This window comes from Sus scrofa, chromosome 7, assembly GCF_054392235.1.
Source record: "Sus scrofa isolate SSC_HxYL_T2T_F1_AM1 chromosome 7, Sscrofa_HxYL_maternal_Yorkshire_Landrace_v2.0, whole genome shotgun sequence".
NCBI lineage: Eukaryota > Metazoa > Chordata > Mammalia > Artiodactyla > Suidae > Sus > Sus scrofa.
The window spans coordinates 111,012,625-111,031,909 of NC_139389.1; the positions used below are offsets into that span (position 1 = coordinate 111,012,625).

General features: G+C 43.8%; 1 protein-coding gene across 7 annotated transcripts in view; it reads right to left on the bottom strand.

Moving 5' to 3' along the window:
* Positions 1-2,497: 2,497 nt before the first annotated feature.
* Positions 2,498-19,285, bottom strand: part of ANGEL1 (angel homolog 1) — a 40,730-nt gene continuing 23,942 nt past the window's right edge. For 5 of the 7 annotated variants that reach the window (XM_084969869.1, XM_084969868.1, XM_021099541.2 and 2 more), the window contains 5 exons: positions 17,860-17,986; positions 17,456-17,566; positions 6,028-6,097; positions 5,358-5,521; positions 2,498-4,620 (listed from right to left, as the gene is read on the bottom strand). In XM_084969869.1, the coding sequence (XP_084825995.1) occupies positions 4,460-4,620; positions 5,358-5,521; positions 6,028-6,097; positions 17,456-17,566; positions 17,860-17,986 (633 nt within the window). In that variant the 3' untranslated portion in view covers positions 2,498-4,459. The remainder of the gene's footprint in view (positions 4,621-5,357; positions 5,522-6,027; positions 6,098-17,455; positions 17,567-17,859; positions 17,987-19,285) is intronic. The other 2 variants (XR_014811171.1, XR_014811170.1) reach the window with 1 other exon arrangement.

The window sequence follows — 19,285 nt, forward strand, 5'->3', positions numbered from 1 at the left end:
TTGATACCTTTATACACACCTTTATACAAAGGAAATTCACTCACTCAAGTCCAGCTAAAGTACCAAGCTTCAGCGAGATGAGCTCATCCAGGGCTGGGCCCCGGGACCGCTCTCGAACAAACGAGGGCTGAGTATGTGCTCGGGTGAGTCTGTCATGAGTCAACCAGGTTCACCATGGACAGTGCCGCCCACTTTCTTAGAATTGACATGGGGTAGGTGCCATCGTGGACTCCCAAGAGGACCAGAACCCAACTTACTGGGGGCATCATCACCTTTCCTTCTGCTCCTTTTCTTTCAAGCTTACGGCATGTGCCTGATTTAGGCACGTGACTAATGGGGGTTGAAGCTTTGGATGCAGGTGGCACTTCTCAGAGGCTTGGACATGAAGAGGTTGAAACTCTGCACCCACATCTGCCAGAATGTGACATCCTGTCCACGACTGTGGAGGGCAGTGGGGACAGGAAATGCTGGTCATACCAAAGACCAAGCCCAGACACAGGCTGCCCGGTACCCTTTATTGTGTTTGCCAAGGTGGGTGAGGGGCCCATTGAGGCCTGGCAGGTGGTGGGGGTGGCCGCCCACATGGACGTGTGCACCCCCTCCAGCCCCCAGGCAGAAAGGATTCAGACATGGGAAAGACAAAGCCTCCAAGAATGTTAGGGGTGGAGACCCCCTGTCTCTCCGCAGCTGCATGAGGCCTCTGGCCCATGGGCCCAGGCAGGGGCCAGGGATGGGGCAGAAGGCGGAGTTTCCTTCCAGGTACCTGAAGGTCACATTCTCCTAACCCAGGCCAGATGGACAGGCCAGCAGGCTCTCCTCTGACTGGCCCTTGCCAGAGACAGTCTTGTTTTGCCCACTTGGTGGGGAGAGGCAATGGGAGGTATGGGCCAGGACGAGTGTGGGAGCTAGGACGGCAGGGCAGCCGCGCTTTCTCTGGGGGAATAGAAGAGGGGCCCCTCCTGCTCCTGGAAGAAGAGAAGCCATCAAAAACCAATCCCCTAGTTAGCAGCTACACCAAGGCAAGAACTGGAGAGTCAAAACAGTTTAAAAATAAGCCCACAGCAGCCTGGTTGGTTGGTTCCCTTCTCCCAGGTCCAGCCCCGTGTATCTGCCTTACAGAACAACCAGTCACTCCTACTCCCAGAAAAGGCTGTTTCTGAGGAGCTTGGGTGACAAGAAAAAAAGCAAAGGAGAGTCTCAGTTTAGCTCTTTGGGATCTCTGCTTCCTCAGATGGAAAGGTAAGACAGGCACACCTGAGCTGCCACTTTGTAGAGCTACCACTTGGTAGAGCTACTATCTGCTGATTGTGGATGTGGAAGCACTCTGAAAACTTCAAGTGCCAGGCAGGAGGCTGTGTGACTCAGGCCACCGGGGGAAACCCTCCAGGCTGGGAAAGGGGTCTCTGGGGACACACCTCAAAGCTTGGAAGCTATAAAAGAGTTCCAAGCCCCCAGGGCCCAGTGTCCAGGCTGGCTGGAGAGGACTACCCACCCTCAATTCCAGTTGTTACCAGTAATTACCAATTATGTAATTGCCAATAATATTCAGATTCTTAGCATCCCTTGCTTGCCAAAGCCCAAACAGCATGATTTCAGAGCTGAAAATTCCTCACAAGTGGAAAAGACTATGACTTTAATTTCCATTTCCCCAAGATATGAAAAAACACAGGGAGGGGTTCACTTACCCACGGCCACCAAGTGACCGGGCTAAGATGACAAGTGGTATTCCTAAGCCTCGGCTACATTTCTTTCCACTGAATCCCAGCCCAGGTGGTTCAACTGGTACCCCGGTAGCTTTAAATAACCCAGATTCTCAGGCACTGATTCCGAGGTATAGGGCCTGGGACTCTGTCCAGGTGAGAGAGAAAACCACATTTGGTCTCAGGGCCTTTCCCCACAGGGCACAGAGGCTGCTGGACTTGCTGCAGGAGGAGGCTGGAGGAAGAGAGAAGTCCCAGTGGAGTGACTCCTGGGAAGGAGGAGAAACCTTTCCAGCAACAGATGGCCCACAACTCAGCCCTGGCTCCAGAACACAAAGGAGATGACCAGAAATAGACACGCAGCCAGGGGCATCTGCCATGGCGTCATGCCCATGCCGCTGCCAGGGCTTTGGCCAGAAAAACACTTCTCAGCCGTTTTTTTAGCACAGATCCTCCTGAAATGCAGCTCAGCTCTGCTAGGGGGAGGTACAGGTGCAGCAGATGGAATAAGAATGAAAGTAGCTGGAAAAGCTCTTCTCCTCTAGCTCAGTGAGGACGGAGAAGAGAGCTGCACCTAGTGAGAGTCAGGGCAGGAGGCTGCGCTCAGGCCCTGTCCCTCCCAGGCCTCGAGGCATGGGCATCTGCCTGGTTACCAGAGGGGGTGAGGATCCCTTTCTCTGGTCTAGACCAAGGATTTGAGGCCCCACCCCAGGATCAGACTCTTCCTCTCTTCCCACCTCGTTCTCCAGGCCTTCCCCCTTCCATGTCCTTTAGGGTCCTAAGAAAATGACCAACAGTAGGGGGGAAAGGTAAATTTTATTTGGAAAAGAGAGTTCAAATGACCGTTTAAAACCCCCCTTTAATTTCCAAAACAGAAACAAATTAAAAAAAAAACATGGAAAAGATCATCTATCAAGCTCCTGCTCTCTCTAGCCATTTTTAAACTGCATTTCCTGGCAGAAGAGAACAGTGATGGGCCCTAGTCCTAGAACCAGTAGGGCACTGTGTCGAGACCATCTCAGGAGATGCCCAGGGAGAGGCAAACAGAGTGGATGGTGAGGTGTGGACAGAGAGGCCCAGGGCTCAGACAGACATGCCCAGTATCCAGGAAACAATGTTTAAAAATATACACGAATAGACGAATTCCCCGGAACCTAGGCACAGAAAGCTTATAACCATGAACACAGCAGCAGAATTCAAGCTGGGTCTTTGGCTCTCCAAAAAAAAAAAAAAAAAAAAAAAAAAGAGAGAGAGAGAGAGAGAGAGAGAGAGAGGAAAAGAAAACATTAACCTCTGGCTAACTGTCCCTAACTCCAGCCTCTCTCAGCTATTCCCTCCAGGGCAGTTCTGGAGGCTGAATGGGCCAACAGCAAGTCAAAGAGTCAAATCTGCAGGGCCAGCAGCATTGGCCAGCAGCTCCTCTGAGTCACGGGAAAGGGGAGGAGGAGCTGGCCCAGAACCAGCCCAGGCCACACCCGGCCATGAAAGATTAAGGCATGCAGGTGACGCATGTGGGCGAGGGAGCCCCCTGAATGGGCCAGGACCCCTGTGCCAGGAGAGGGAGAGGAGAGGCAATGAGCTGCAGAGGCCTTGCCAGCAGGAGCGCATCCTCAAGCACCACCACCTCCAGTTCTTGGGGTAGTTTTGCCCACAGCCACCTTTCTGCTGAGAAGGTTTGGCCTGAGCTAAATACCAGGCTTTTCTAGGGGGAAAGGATGGGAATGGGGGAGGCAGCAAAAAGTACAAAGCAGCAGGCGGGGAGGAAGAGAGAGCTAGAGCTTAGGCGTGTGGAGGGAAGGAACAAGTCCCTGAGGTCTGAAGTCCCAGCTGAGGCAGCCACAGAGCCCACCTGCCCCGTCCATGCTGGGACTCCCGCCCTCGTCCTGTCCTGCAGAGCCTGCTATTCTTTCTCCTCATCCTTAAAGACCTCTGAAGCTCTAACCACCATCCCTGCCCACTGACCCCCACACACAGGGGTTCAACCCTTTGGCTCCCATGGGGCAGCCTGGGGAAAGGGAGGAGCCCCAGATGAGGCAGGCCAGGCCTGTGGGGAGCCCTGGGCCAGAGGCACGGAGGCTGCTGGGACAGGAGCACACCCCTGAATGCTGCTGCAGGTGGTGGGGCCCACCCGTGCCCAGAGCCCAGATGATGAGGATGCCCTGGTTGGCAGGATGAATGCCTGATGAAACACAGGGGATAAAAGAGAGAAGGGCCCGTGCCACTGCTGCTGCCTGGCAGCACACAGCTACCCAGTCATGCCCTCCGCCTACTCCTAGGCTGATGGCCCCACGGTGGAAAGTGGGCTAGTCTGAGGCAGGCCCAGCCACACAGAGCAGTCCCACCCCAGGACCCCTCTCAGGTGTGTGCATCTGGCAAGAGGGCCAGGCCAGAGGCCTCAGGCAGGGAGAAGGCTGGGTCAGAAGGCACCACCAAGAAATGGCCTGAAAACAAATAACCAATGAGATCAATAGCTCCCGCAACCCTGGTAATTAAAAATCAAGGGGGAGCGCTGGATACATGGAAGGAAGGGGGAACCCCCCCACTTCTGCCTCTCCCAGGGCCACCAAGTATGTGGCACGGGATTAGGAAGAGGCTGGGGTGGGGCAGGGACCACAGGCCTGGAGACAATCTAACCACAGGGAAAAGGGAACACGGAGGGGGAGGGGAGGGGATCTACGTTTCCAGAAGCATGGGGTATTCCACAGTCTCTGATCCAGTGAGCTCTTCTGGAAGAGAAGCTCTCTTCCCCTGGGAGCCCATCATGGGGCGGTGACTTCCATCCCGAAGCTGGCCAGTAGGCAGAGGTGGTCTGAAGAGCAGAAGGGGTTGGGTAAGCCATTGGCAGCCCAGAGAATCTCTTCAGAGAGGAGGGAGAGACGGCCCAGCAGCTTGAGAGTCCCATCCTGATAGAGCCTGCAATCTGGAGCACAAAGCGGAGGCCAGTGGGTACAGCAGCCACAGCCACCCTGCCGGGGGGCGGGTGGACCCTGTGGGAGCTGCAACTTGTGGAGGCTGCACCCCCTCCCCCAACTGCCCCACCCTCCCTCACCTCCTGCAGCCTCTGGCTGAGGCCTCATTTCCTCAGGGACTCTGTGATGCATCAATAAACGAAGCTGGGTGGGCTCAGAGGGGCTGGGGCACACCAGGTAATGCACGCCCAAGCCCCGCATGACAAGATCTTCTGACTTCTCAAGAGAAGCAGAAAATCCAGATTTTCTATGTAAAATCTGGTTTTTAAACAAAATCTGAACATTTTAAAAGACATGCTTTAAACAAAATGGGCGTGGGGCTGATAGACTGCTACCCTGTGACTACGGTGTGTGGCGAGAAGACAGGAAATAGGGTTCCCAGCCTAACCAAGGCCCTCACTAACCAGGACCATTGAACAAATCCAATCACCTCCTGGTGCTCCATTTTCATCTCTAAAAAAGAGGGAAGGCTGTTCTGCCCACATCTCTGTGACGCTATAAGGATAAAAGGAAAAGGCAGGCCAAGGGCCTCCCGGAAGGACGATGGGGATGAGCAGTGCAGGTAGGTCTGAGATCCGCTCCTGTGCTGTCAGGTCCCAGCGGCTCAAGCCCCGAGATTAAATGCCTTACTACCACCAGCTGTTCTCAGGGACCTGGCTTCTAGGAATCCAGGCTCCGCCAGCCTTACCAGTTCTGTTCCCATTCTCACAGGACTCGGCTGAGAAGAAGATGTAATCCACTGTCGTTCCAAGACCCAAGGGCATTGTGGTGACCTCTGGGCGGCCATGCTGGGGCAGGAAATGAGTATACACCGAGGTCAGGCGGAGGCAGTGCTGGATGGTGCCTACAGTCCTACCGGGTTGGAGAGGAAAATGTCAGTCAACAAACATTACTGAACTTTTCCCGAGGTCACTTTTTCTGTGGATTTTTTAAGGTTTTTAAAGAGATGATCCCAAATAACTTAACCTCAGCAAATTTCTTCCCATGCTAATAAGAGGCTAACAGTCTTAGCTAATCAGCCCAGAAACAGACAGTTATACTCAGTCCTGCTGACAATCCTCACCCCCCACTCTCCTCTTGCTACCTGGTAACGTAAAATTAATGTGCCCTTGTCCAGGGGTCAGCAAGCTCTCTGTGAGGCTTTACTCTCGACAGAAAAGTGCACGGGCTTTTCACCTGCAAAAACTCTGGCCTCTGTACCCCTGTATGTCCCTCCATAAACTTAGCAAGTATTAAGGGAAGAAAGAACTCAGCAAAAACTCTTTCCTCAAATCAGCCCCAGGAGAGCCCACCGGAATCCCCCCAATACACCTAGATGGGGCTGGAATGCAAGCAGAAGGGCCCTGGAATGAGATTACCTGGGGAAGTCGGGCTCAGGCTCGGATGTGCCTTCCTCGAGGACAAACTCGGCCCAGCCAGCAGGTCGCTCTACGAAAAAGAGAAAAGGTTTTATCACTCACGGACAGTGAAGCAGGGTCGGAATCTTGCACCTTGAAATCCTGCTCAGATCCTTGACTGGATCTCTTGTCCAGAAGGGAAAAGAGAAAAAGCGAAGGGAGGAAGAAAGCAACAGACAAAAGTCAAGAACCTCAGGAAGCAGACAGAGGCCTCTAACAGACATCTCTTCCTTGGCTCAGCAACTTTTTTAAAAATTTAAATTCATTCTTTAAAATAGGTAATATAATCATATGGTACAAAAGTCAAAATGTAGAAAAAATTTTCAGTGAAAAATCTCCCTCCCACCCCAGGGCCCTTGCCACTCCATTCCTCTCTCCAGAGGCAACCAATATTACAAAATTCTTAGAATATTCCTCTATCACACACCACCCAGTGTGGTGTACACATATCCATGGAAGTATGCATATACGTATGTATGCACACGTATACACACATATACGTACACACACATACATAAAGAAAAAAGTCACACATTACCAATATCAGGAAAGAAAGGGGGGATATTATTACAGATCCTACTGACATTAATTAAGTGTTACAGAGTTAATGTTTGTGTCTCCTCAAAATATGCTGAAACCCTAAACCCCAATATGACCGTATTAGGAGGTGGGGCCTCTGGGAGGAAATTCAGTCTTGATGGGTGGAACCCTCACGAACAGAACTAATGCCCTTATAAAAGAGGAGTTCCCATCATGGCGCAGCAGAAACGAACCCGATTAGGAACCATGGGATTGAGGGTTCAATCCCTGGCCTCGCTCAGTGGGTTAAGGATCTGGTGTCGCCGTGGCTGTGGTGTAGGCTAGCAGCTATAGTTCTGCTTAGACCCCTAGCCTGGGAACCTCCATATGCCGTGGGTGCGGGCCCTAAAAAGCAAAAAAAAAAAAAAAAAGCCCTTATAAAAGAGATCCCAGGGAGCGCTCTCTCACCCTCTTTCTGCTGTCCAAGGATGCACCAACAAGGTGGCAATCAGCAACGCAGAGGAGGGTCCTCACCCCCACCCAGAACCTCCAGTCTCCAGAACTCTGAGAAGTAAATTGTTGTTTATAAACTACTCAGTCTGTGGCATTTTGTTATAACAGCCCCAAGTGACTAAGGAAACAGGATAACAAAGATCAACAAAATTGACAAACCCTTAGCTAGACCGACCATGAACAAAAGAGAGGACCCAAGTTACTAAAACCAGAGGGAGCCATCACTGTCAAAGTTACCGAAATAAAAAATGGTAAGGATACTATAAACAACTGTACACCAACAAATTAGATGACTAGGTAAATTGGACAAATGCCTAAAAAGACACAACCTACATAAACGGACTCAAGAAAAAGAAGAAAAATCTGATCAGTTCCATAACAATTACAGACTCAATTAGCAATTTAAAAGTTTTCACACAAAAAAGCCCAGGTTCAGACAGCTTTATTGGTGAATTCTGCTAAACATTTCAAAAAGGAGCTACTGAGTCCATCACAAACATTTACAAAATATGAACAAGGGTACACTTCCCAACTCATGCTATGAGGTATTATTCTGATATCAAAACTAGACAGAAACATCACAAAGAATGAAAACTACAGACTAGAATCTCCTTGAACATAGATGCAAAATTCTTCCACAATTTTAGCACTGTGATTTATAAGAAACAGATATTTGATCATTCAGATGACCAAATACATATTTCTCATATACAGTCAGTCTTCACACATAATGTCTTGTCCACAGTTCCTGACCCAAAGCTCCCTAAACCCTTGGAATTGTCAGAGTGTTGAGAGAGAGCAAGGCGCCTTTTGTTATTTTAATGAACCACATTCGTTAAGTACCTAAGGATGGGGGCTGGTGGCCAATAAAGCCAACCATATGAGAGGAAACTTCAGTCTCACCTCCACCTCTGGGGAGGGAAGAGAGGCTGGAGGTGGAACAATCAACAATGACCAACGATTTAAAAAAATATGCCTATATAATGAAGCTTCCATAAAACTCAAAAAGGATGGGGGTCTGGAAAGCTTCCATGGTGGTGAACCTGTGGAAATTTGAGGGAGAATGGTGCACCTGGATAAGGCATAAAAAACTCTGCATCCCTTCTGACATACCCTGCCCTATGCACCTCTTCCGTATGGCTATTCCTGAATTACATCCTCTTGTAATAAACCAGTGAAATGTTTCTCTGAGTTCTGTGACCCTGCTCTAGCACTTTAATCTGACCCAAGGAAGGAGAGTATTGCAGGAACCTCTGATTTAGGGTTGGAACGTAGGGTATTCTAGGAACCTCTGCCCAACCTTCTCAGCTGGTCAGAAGAAGCTCAGGTAACAGCTTGGGCTTTGACTGGCATCTGAAGTGTTGGGAGCAGTAGGTCTTGTAGGACTGAGCCCTTAACCTGTGAAGCCTGATGCCATCTCTGGGTAGACTGTGTCAGAATTGAGTTGAAGTGTTTGTAGGTGTTGGGGGAAACCCCGCCTCCACCACATTGGAAACTGAGTCTCAGAACACCAAAAGAACAATACACGGGCAAACTAAAGCCGGCTAAATAGAAAAATGGTTGTGTACCATGACCAAGTACACCATATCTTAGAAATGTAAGGGGAGGGAAGAGAGGCTGGAGGTGGAACAATCAACAATGCTTTAACATCTGAAAATCAATTAATAAAATACATATTAATAGAGTATCAAAAAGCAAAGCATGTGATCATCTGAATAGACATAGAAAAAAACATTTGACAAAATCCAACACTCCTTTATGACCAAGCCCCCCCCCAAAAAAAAACCCCACAACACTTAAAAAACTAGGAATAAAAGAAAACTTCTTCAATCTGGCAAAGGGAAGCCACAAAAAACAAACAAACAAAATGCATGGCTAACATCATACTCAACGGTAAAAGACTGAAAACTTAAGCCCTAAGATCAAGTACAAGACGAGAACTCTCACCACTCAACACTGTAATGAGAGTTCTAGCTGGGGCAGTTATGGAAGAAATAAAACACATCCAAATTGGAATGGAAAAAGTAATACTCTTTCTATTTGCAAGATGATATGATCTACGATATAGAAAACCCTAAGAAACCCAGTAAAAAACTATTAGAACTAATCAATGAATTTGCAAGATTGATATACAAAAATTGTATTCCTTCACAATAGCAATGAATAATCCAAAAATGAAATTCAGAAAACATTTCCATTTATAAGCGTAAATCGAAGGAATTTAAAATAGTTACATGTAAGTTTAACAAAGGAAGTGTAAGACTTATACACTGAAAGCTATAAAACGTGGAAAGAAATTAAAGATCTAAATAAATGGAAAGACTTCCATGTTTATCCATCATAAGATAACATTGTTAAAATGCCAACATTTCCCAAATTGACGTACAGATTTGTAAATCCCTATTAAAATCTCAACTGACTTTTTTGCAGAAATGGACATGTTGACCCTAAAATCCATAAAGAAATGTTTAAGGACCCAAAAGAGCCAAAATAATCTTGAAAAACAACAATGAAGTTATAGGACTTATACGTCTCTATTTCAAATTAACACAAAACTAAAATAATCAAGGCTTTGTAATAATGGTAAAAGGATAGACATATAGAAGGACGGTATAGAATTGAGAGTCCAGAAACCCATACATCCAGTTAGTTGATTTTTTATAAAGAAAGGGATGAATGGAAAGTGACTACTAATTCATTTAGGATTCCTTTTGGGGGTGATGAAAATGTTATAAGATTAGATCATAGTGAAGACTGTGCAACTCTGAATATATTGAAAGCCACTGCTTTGTACACTTTAAAATAGGTGAATTTTATGGTATGTGAACTCCATCTCAGTAAGACTTTTTTAAAAAAGGATAAGAGAATGTTATAGACAACTTCATGACAATAAATTTGTTAATTTAGATGAAATAAAATATTCCTTTAAACATCTTGCATTTATTTTCCCTATTAGTTTCTTTTTGTTGCTTTTATAAACAGGATCTTTTTAAAATTACATCTTTTAATAAATACATCATTTTAACATATGAAAGCTGTTGATTTCTGCATAATATTTTACCTAGCTACTTTCTATAACCGTTAGTTGTTAGTTGATTCTCTTGGATCACAAGTTCTATAACCATACTAGCAAGTAATAGTTTACCTCCTCCTTTCCATTGTTTATTTCTATTTTCTTAGCTATATTTCCATTTTCTACTTCAAATTCTGTAGACTGGTATCTCTCACACACAGCTGAATAATGAAGTGGTCCTCCTTGTCTTGTTTGTCTTTGATAGGAATGCTATTAGACTATCTTCTTTAAGCAAGATGCTCATTTTTGGAGTTGAGATAAATTTTTTTCAGGCACCAGGTGGCTCCATGCCCCTCCCTCACTGATGCTCCCAAGTGCTCAGTACTGCCTGATCAAGATAAATGTATTTTAGTGGTATAAGGAATTCAATTTATCTATTTTTTTTCCTTAAGAAGGTATTTTTTTAAAAGAATCTGGAATTAGGAGTTCCCGTCGTGGCGCAGCGGTTAACGAATCCAACTAGGAACCATGAGGTTGTGGGTTCGATCCCTGGCCTTGCTCAGTGGGTTAAGGATCCAGCATTGCCATGAGCTGTGATGTAGGTTGCAAACACCTATAACCCATATGCCATGGGTGCCGCCCTAGAAAATACAAAAAAAAAAAAAAAAAAAAAAAAAAAATTCATTAAAAAAAATAAAAAATGTATAAAAATAAATAAAAATAAAATAAAAATAAAAGAATCTGGAATAGATGTTAAGTTTAACAAATATCCCTGACATCTCTAGAATGATGTGCATTTCTATATCTTAATAGATTTCATATCTTTATTAGCATGATGAATACATTAATATATTTCCCAGTACTGAACTATCTTTATCTTTGTGACAAATTCCAGCTGGCCATTGTATATTGCTCTTTTAACGTGATGCTAGATTCTGTTTCCTGATTGTCTAATTACATTTTTTGCATCAATATTCATAAGTGGAGAATATTAGGGTCTGTAGTTTTCTTTTTTGTGTGTAATTGCTGTCAGGTGTTAAAGTCAAAATACTATTTTATAAAAATAACTTGGTCCCCTTCTGCTGTGCTCTGTAACTACTTAAATAATTTTCCAATAGAAGTAATAGAATTACAAGCTACTCAAAGATTTGATGATGTTCTCTTATCAATATGAGCCTGGTGTTTTTGTGGGACTCTATCTCTTGAGAACTTTGGTTACTTTTTCAGCCTGTGGTAGTCTATATTATCACTTTCCTTCAAAATCAGTTTAGTAAATTACATTTTCTAAAATTAATATATACTACCTAACTTTTCAATTTATTTTGTACTCAGCTGAGAAAAAAAACCCTTGTAATCCTATTAATTCTTCTGCATCTGGATACTTTTGCTTGCTCCTCTCCTACCCCTTTCAATAGGTTACATAAAAGGTTAGCTAATCAGAAAGCCATTTTTTTCATGCCCCAAACAACTCATTTATTAGTATTAGTTCTATTTTTCTGTTACATTTCTATTATTTCCATTTTTATCTTTTTCTGCTTTCAGTTTATTTGTTCTCTTTTCTAACTTGAGTGGATACTTAATTCACTTACTTTCATCTTTTCTTACCAATATAATTCTGATTCCAAACATTATATATAATTCTATAAATTTTTCAGTGAAAGCTGTTTTAGCTATATCCCACAAATATATGGCAATGCAGTACTGTTATTTTCTATATATTCTGAGGTTTATGTTTAAATTTCATCTTTGACCCAAATGTCGTTTGAAATTTTTTAAATGTCCAGATGACAGCATTCTTATTTTTGCCGTTAATTTCTATTTTTACTGGATTTGTGATCATAGAAAGCTGGCTATACTACTTGTTTGAAATTTATTGATTTCTCTGTGTGTGTGTGTGTGTGTGTGGTGGTGGTGGTCTAATACATGGCAAATTCTCGAGAACTTTCTGTGGATGTTCAAAAGATGTCTTTGCTCTGCTTTCAATGTTCAGAGTTTGATATGTATCAATCAGCTTTACCATACAACATTTTACTCAAGTCTTCTATATTCTTAGTTACTTTTTATCTATTTGATCTGTTGTGAATTGACAAAGAAGAATTAAACCTTCTACCATTAGTTATTTTCTGACTATTATTTCTTGTTAAATACTGCAGTTTCACTTTGTAATGATTGTGTGATGTTATTTCGAGCATAAATGTTCCTAACACTAATCTCTTCATTTTAAGTCAGAAAAAATAAAGGTGATCAGCAGGATATTGAAAATAGTTTCTCTTCCAGTAAGAGGCAAGCCAGTTATGGCCTCTAAGTCATGTAAGAGGTCAGGAATTAACAGGTACCATTACTCCAGAAGACAGACGGAAGGTAAAAAATCAGAACCGGCATAATGAATTCACAATTTAGCTACAGCCATTCCTTACACAGAGCCTTAATCAGGTTTTCATGTCTCATTCCTAAATGTGAATGGACACCTGATGGAATCTTTGAGAACAAATGATGGGGTAGGAGCTGGGAAGAAACTGACTCTTAAAAGAACCTTGGAAGGAATAGACAGAATTTAAAAAATTATCCTCAGTAGCAGAAGACAGCACTGGATTCTTTTTTTTTTTTTTTTTTTTTTTTGGTTAAGAGGCAACTTTTAAAAAGAACTTTTGGAAATTAAATTTAAAATCTCTAGAAGGAATGAACAAGGTAAGAACATTTCACAGATGGTAGATTCTAATATCCAATTAACAGAAATTCCAGAAAGAGAACGTAAACGTAGGAAAATTATTCAAGAAATATTACCATCGAAATTATGTGAATTTGAAAGGGCCCTGGAGGAATACCCAGAACAACAAGAGAAACCAATACTCAGATGAGGGTAAACCATCATGAAATTTCAGAAATCAAGGAATTAGAGGCAAGAACCAGAAAATCTCAGCGAGGCAAAATAGGTGACATACACAAAAAGGATCAAGAAACAGAATGGCAGCAGACTTCTCATTAGCACTGCAGGAAACAATGGACTAAGTTAATTTTGAAACTAGACCTTTATACTTACCAAATTTTCATATAAGTGTGAGGATAAAAAGTAAAGTCTTTGTTGTTGTTTTAGTACATGAAAAGAAAAACAAAAAAGAAAACTGCTTCACTGAACACCAGTTCTGCCCATGGAGTATTGCGTACAAGCAGCACTGCTCTGTCAGTTACTCAGGACTCAAGGCTTCCGCCTTCCCTCCAGGGCACATGAGCACACGGACCACAGCTGCCTCCACCTGAGCTGCAACATCTTCCTGGCCCATTCAGCACAGGTAGCAGCGAAGCAAATAAATTCTGGAAGTACTTGGGAAGAGGATGATAAGTTGTGCAGGGATGGGCCAGTGGAGAAGCTGGATTCAGAACTTTCCTGCTTTAGAAACTTTGCTCTGTGGCCATCTGGTCAGTTTGTAAATAGCAGTTTACAAAAGTCATCTATTTGCAACTGTTTTTTCCTAGTAGGCACTTAATTGAGCACATGGTTTATTCTTACATGTTACAAGACCTGAAGCCCCAGATATAAATGGGAATATGTAAGTACTCATGAAAAAGAAAACACACCGACCCTTTTCAGTGTCTTTAAGAGTCATTCTGGAAAGAAGAAACCATTAATAATTTAAAATATTTACAAGATAAGGACTTAAAATTTAGATTCCCCTCTTATGAATTATTCCTTTACAAAGGGTATTGGGGAGAGTGAGAATCATGTTTGCTTGGGGTTTTGGGGGTTTTTTTGTTTGTTTGTTTTTTGTCTTTTGTCCTTTTCTAGGGCCGCTCCCATGGCATATGGTGGTTCCCAGGCTAGGGGTCCAATCGGAGCTGTAGCCGCTGGCCTACGCCACAGCCAAAGCAACGCCAGAGCCAAGCTGTGTCTGCGACCTACACCACAGCTCATGGCAACACTGGATCCTTAACCCACTGAGCAAGGCCAGGGGTCGAACCTGCAACCTCATGGTTCCTAGTCAGATTCGTTAACCACTGAGCCACAACGGGAACCCCATGTTTGTTTTTAAATTACACAACTTGTGTGATGTAGAACACTCCAGAGCAATGCACTATCCATTTATGGGAAAGTTAGAGCATCACTACTTAGCACTGTAGCTCCTTTTGCAATTCAGATGATTCCCATTAAAATGAGTGCCACAGTCAAGTTGTCAAGTTTTGGTGTGCACAGTCTGGTATTGGACTGGAAATACTATTTGTTAGCACATCTAAACACATCCTCTAGAAAAAACATCACACACTAAGATCTCCTTGTTTGCACTGAAGTCTTTCTACTCATGGTCTAAAAGTGGTGGTAGCTTTTTAGATTTAGAGTCTTCAAAAGCGATTCATCAGGAGCCTGTCCAGCCCTGGGTGGGGGTACTGAATAAATGGAAGGTATGTTGCAGGATGGGTGTGCTTACCCAAATTTAATCTCTTTTTTTTTAATGATTTTTATTTTTTTCCATTGCCAAATTTAATCTCACTCTTGAAAATACGGCTAGTACTGGGCACTGGTAGCGAACTGATATTTTCCCCCTACATAATGATTCCACAAAGTGATTGTCAGTATGTATTTTAAAGGTTCTTATCTTGTTATTAAATTGATACGTTTCTTTTATGTTTCAAGTACAGTACTGATGTTTTTTAAAATAACCTATTATTAACATGAAATTACATTATGTGGGATCCTACTACTGTTTAACTTTAGGGTTTGGTGTTTTTAAAACACTGAGCCACTGCCTTCCTGTTGGAGCCCAAGTGATACAAGCATTTATCCCAGTGCCTGGCACACACCAGCTGCTCTATGCATGGTGGCTGTCACTATTATTATTGCAATCATCACAATTGTAATAATACATTTTGCTTTACAATTTAAAAAAAATGAAAAGAGAGAGCCATTGAAATGTTTGCTGCTCTGTATAAAATGCCAATTCAAGTTAAATTCCTTTAAGAAAAAAAATGAATTCATTGCTTACCACCAGTCGGATCAATCTTCAATAGTTTTTTCAGTCACTGCTTGGTTGTCTAAAGTTATTCTTCTAGCAGTTTCTTCAAGAAAGGCTTTGGTTTGAGCATAAAATTTTTGAGCCATACTTTCTTTTGTTGAAGCCTTGCTCCCCCTTTAGAGTTGAATGTTAATGTGAAGAAGTCTGAAGCCAACCTAATTATTTTTACCCTTAGAAGTAGCCTGATCTTTTCAGTTCAACAAGCCCAAAGGATTCTTTTATCTTTCACTTTTGTTAACTTCAATAAGACATCTTACTGCTGATTTTCCTATGTCATTTTTTTACTGAGACATGGTCATCCTTCTCAATCTAAAGATTCAAATCTTTTCATTTTGGGAAAATCCTCCTTGAACCATACCTTTAACTATTCCTTTTGTGCCACTGTACTGGCTTTCTTCTTTGTGAACTCCAGTTACGTGAGTGTTGAAGCTCCGTATCTTCCACTACAGTCATTTTCTCTCCAGTCCTTTTTATCCTTCCTGGTCTTTGTCTCTTATTTTATTTTCAGCAGAGCCTATTCTCTCCTGGGCTCCAGCTAATTTTCTCTTCATTTTATTTGATTTCTAAATTTTTGTTTTGTCTTTTTTTAGGGCCGCACCCATGGCATATGGAGGTTCCCAGGCTAGGGGTCAAATCAGAGCTGTAGCCGCTGGCCTGCACCACAGCCACAGCAACGCCGGATCCTTAACTCACTGAGCAAGGCCAGGGATCGAACCTGCATCATGGTTCCTAGTCAGATTAGTTTCTGCTGAGCTGCAACAGGAACTCCATGACTTCTAAATCTTTTAATTCCACTTCTTTCCTGAGCTCTGTGGCTAAATCTCATCTTCGGATGTCTTGGCATGTGCTTGAACTTATTTTATAAAGGCAATTATTTTATTTTTGTACCCTCGTTTTATAAAGGCAATTGCTTAATTTTCTGTTTTGTTTTGTCTTTTTAGGGCTGTACCCGCAGCATATGGAGGTTCCCAGGCTAGGGGTCTAATCCGAGCCATATCCACAGGTTTATACCAAAGCCACAGCAGTGCCAGATGTGACCCGTATCTGCGACCTACACCAGAGCTCACGGCAACGCCAGATCCTTAACCCACTGAGCGAGGCCAGGGATCGAACCCACAACCTTCATGGTTCCTAGTCGGATTCGTTTCCGCTGAGCCATGATGGGAACGCCCCCAATTGCTTAATTTTTTAATTCAAATAATAGCAAAATAATCATAATTTTCACATGCTCTATGGCAACCATTTTTACCTTCAAGTTTTCTTTATCTGCCTTTCACTTGTACTGTTCCTTTCACCTTTTTTTCTTACAGTAGTTTAGTACAGATCTCAGGCTGGTTCCTTTTGGGCAGCCCAGCTTTGAATTAGTTGAGGTGTTTCTGTGCCAGCTTTTTGTACAAAACCTACAGAAGGTAGGAACTGGGTATGCATTGCAAGTCACAGGCATTTCCCCTATGACACAGGGTTGTGTCTGAGTCCTTTTAATCTTTACCTCTCCCAGCCAAAAGAGGTAGGCAGCTCTGTAAGTATTTCATCTCCCCACTGCCACTTAAACAGGCTGCTTCATGTGAATATGGCTTGATTCCTTTTTGCTTCTTCAGGCCAAAACAGCTTCAGACAATCTCCTTTAACAACCTGTACATCCTATTCTTGATGAAACAAGGGACTTGCATTTTGTGCCTCAAGGTATACTCCTCACCTTGGAGAAATGCCCTCTGCTGGTTCTTTCTGAGATGCACATGGCCCCACAGACAAGTCCCTCCTCCGCACCCCTGCATGGTCTCCAGTGCTTCCTGCAGCCATCCCGCCTGTGCTGTGGTTCATGGTTTCAGATATCTTCAGGTCCCCTAGCTTTCTCAAAGACAGCATTTGCATTTCTTTTTTCCACTCTCCCGTTGCTTTGCAGCGGTTTCAGAGACAACAAGGGGAGAAGGTCAAGTATACTCTGCTACGTACAATCTGGAAGTTCTCAGTAGGAGTATCTTTTTATTACAACCAGGGGTACTGTCACCTTATGACTTTCAAAGCCCTATCGTATATATTTTTTCTCTCCTATATATGCTGTACACATGCTAGTCATTAGCAACTTAAGCCTAAAAAGCTCAAGTGGCTTGCTCAAGGTCTCAGAGCTGGTTAGAACCCAGGTCTCTTGATTCCTGGTCCATGTTTTCAACACATTGCACATGGCTGTGGGCTCCACTAACCTTCCTGCTAAGCATTCTTATTACCAGAAGCTGATCTCGAAGACTTATACCTGGGAAAGACTAAGAAACCACATATACGACAAATATCAGAGGTAAAGAGGAAAGAAGACCAAGAAAACAAGCTTAGTTCCCATTACCTGGCTTCATATCTGTCACTCCTTCCATAAGAACCAGTCCTATAGGTCGCTGACAGGCGATGTTGCAGAAGCGGAAACGTAGCAGGAAGTCTCGGCTGTATTTACGTCTCTCTGTAAACCAAGAAAAGCCATACAGTGAAAGAAAGGAAGAGGGGCCACAGGCTGAAAGGAGCGTCCAGTGAAGGGACACAGAGGAAGTCAGGCTCTGAAGACAAGGAGATTTTCCAATGGCTATTATTCAAAGACATCCATTTCACTGGTGACCACAAGGAGGACAATGAGAAAAACAAAGGAACGTGCTAATAGAATTGAGGGAATTACACTTTCTCTTGTGACTGAGGTGCCAGCTTTCTCCCCAAATGGGCATGGAGTCTTAACCAACAGAGAATGTGGCATGTGCTCACCTGATCTCTTGGGGTGACAGGAGGTGACATACTGACAGCAATCAGTGATGCCCAGAGAGCTGGGCCACAGTGGGGCCTGCAGCTTCCTCTGGTAAAGCTGATGGGAGAAGTCCTCCTGTCCAGATACCTACAAGGAAAGAACAGATGGGAAGGAGGAATCCAAGATGCGAAAAGGAAATGGCCCATGTTTTAGGACGTGTGGACAAACACACACACATCTACTCACACACTAAATACATAAGCAAAATACCTAAGTCTCAGGGTAAGATTAAAAATAAGGAGCTAATTTAAAAAAATTTTTTTTTCACTAGAAACACTGAAATGTCCTTGAGACAGGAATAAGGGGAAGAGAGTGAGGTATGCGCGTCAAAGAGAATAGAACTGGAGGTCCTATTTTGGCACAGTGGAAACAAATCCGACTAGGAACGATGAGGTTTCAGGTTCAATCCCTGGCCTTGCTCAGCGGGTTAAGGATCCAGCATTGCCGTGAACTGTGGTGTACATCGAAGACTCGGCTCGGATCTGGCATTGCTGTAGCTCTGGTGTAGGCCAACGGCTATAGCCCCAATTAGACCCCTAGCCTGGGAACCTCCATATGCTGCAGGTGCAGCCCTGAAAAGACAAAAGACAAAAAAAAAAAAAAGAGAGAGAGAGAGAGAGAAAATAGAACTGTATGAACATATGGTCCCCTAAATTTTACCTTAGAAAAATCTACACTATTCTGCCAAGGGAACGTGAACATTCAGGGGCTTTCATTTGCCATGGAAAAAGCTTTATCCTGATCTTTGGCTCTTCTGGATCAAAATCTAGCATCTTAAGTCTATTACTGGGAAACCATAGGGTCAAAGCAAATGGGAAATGTACCAAAGCCCTTTACTGTATCCATGTCACCATGTTCGATCAAAGCCAATGAGCTGCCTGGGAATAAGAGACAGAACGTAGAAGGGAAACATTCGGCAACGTCGGTCATGTACGCATCTCCAACGTGTGCAGCAAAACCCCCTTTGTTTCATTTAACAACAACAAATATTTGAGTGTCAACTACATGCAAGATACCAGCTAAGTGCCGGGGAGAGAGCAGAGAGGGACACAATCTCACTGCCCCTAAAGGACATATGTTTTCAACATGTCACCAGAAGTAAAACACACTTGCTGTTTTGTTTTTTGCTTTTTGCTTTTTAGGGCCACACCTGTGGCATATGGAAGTTCCCAGGCTAGCGGTCAAGTCAGAGCTGCAGCTGCCAGCTTATGCCGCAGCTATGGCAACATGGGACCCGAGCCGCATCTGCGACCTACACCACAGCTCACGGCAACACGAGATCCTTAACCTACTGAGTGAGGCCAGGTATTGAACCCACTCCTCACGGGTACTAGTCCGGTTCTTAATCTGCTGAGCCACAACAGGAACGCAACACACCTGCAGTTT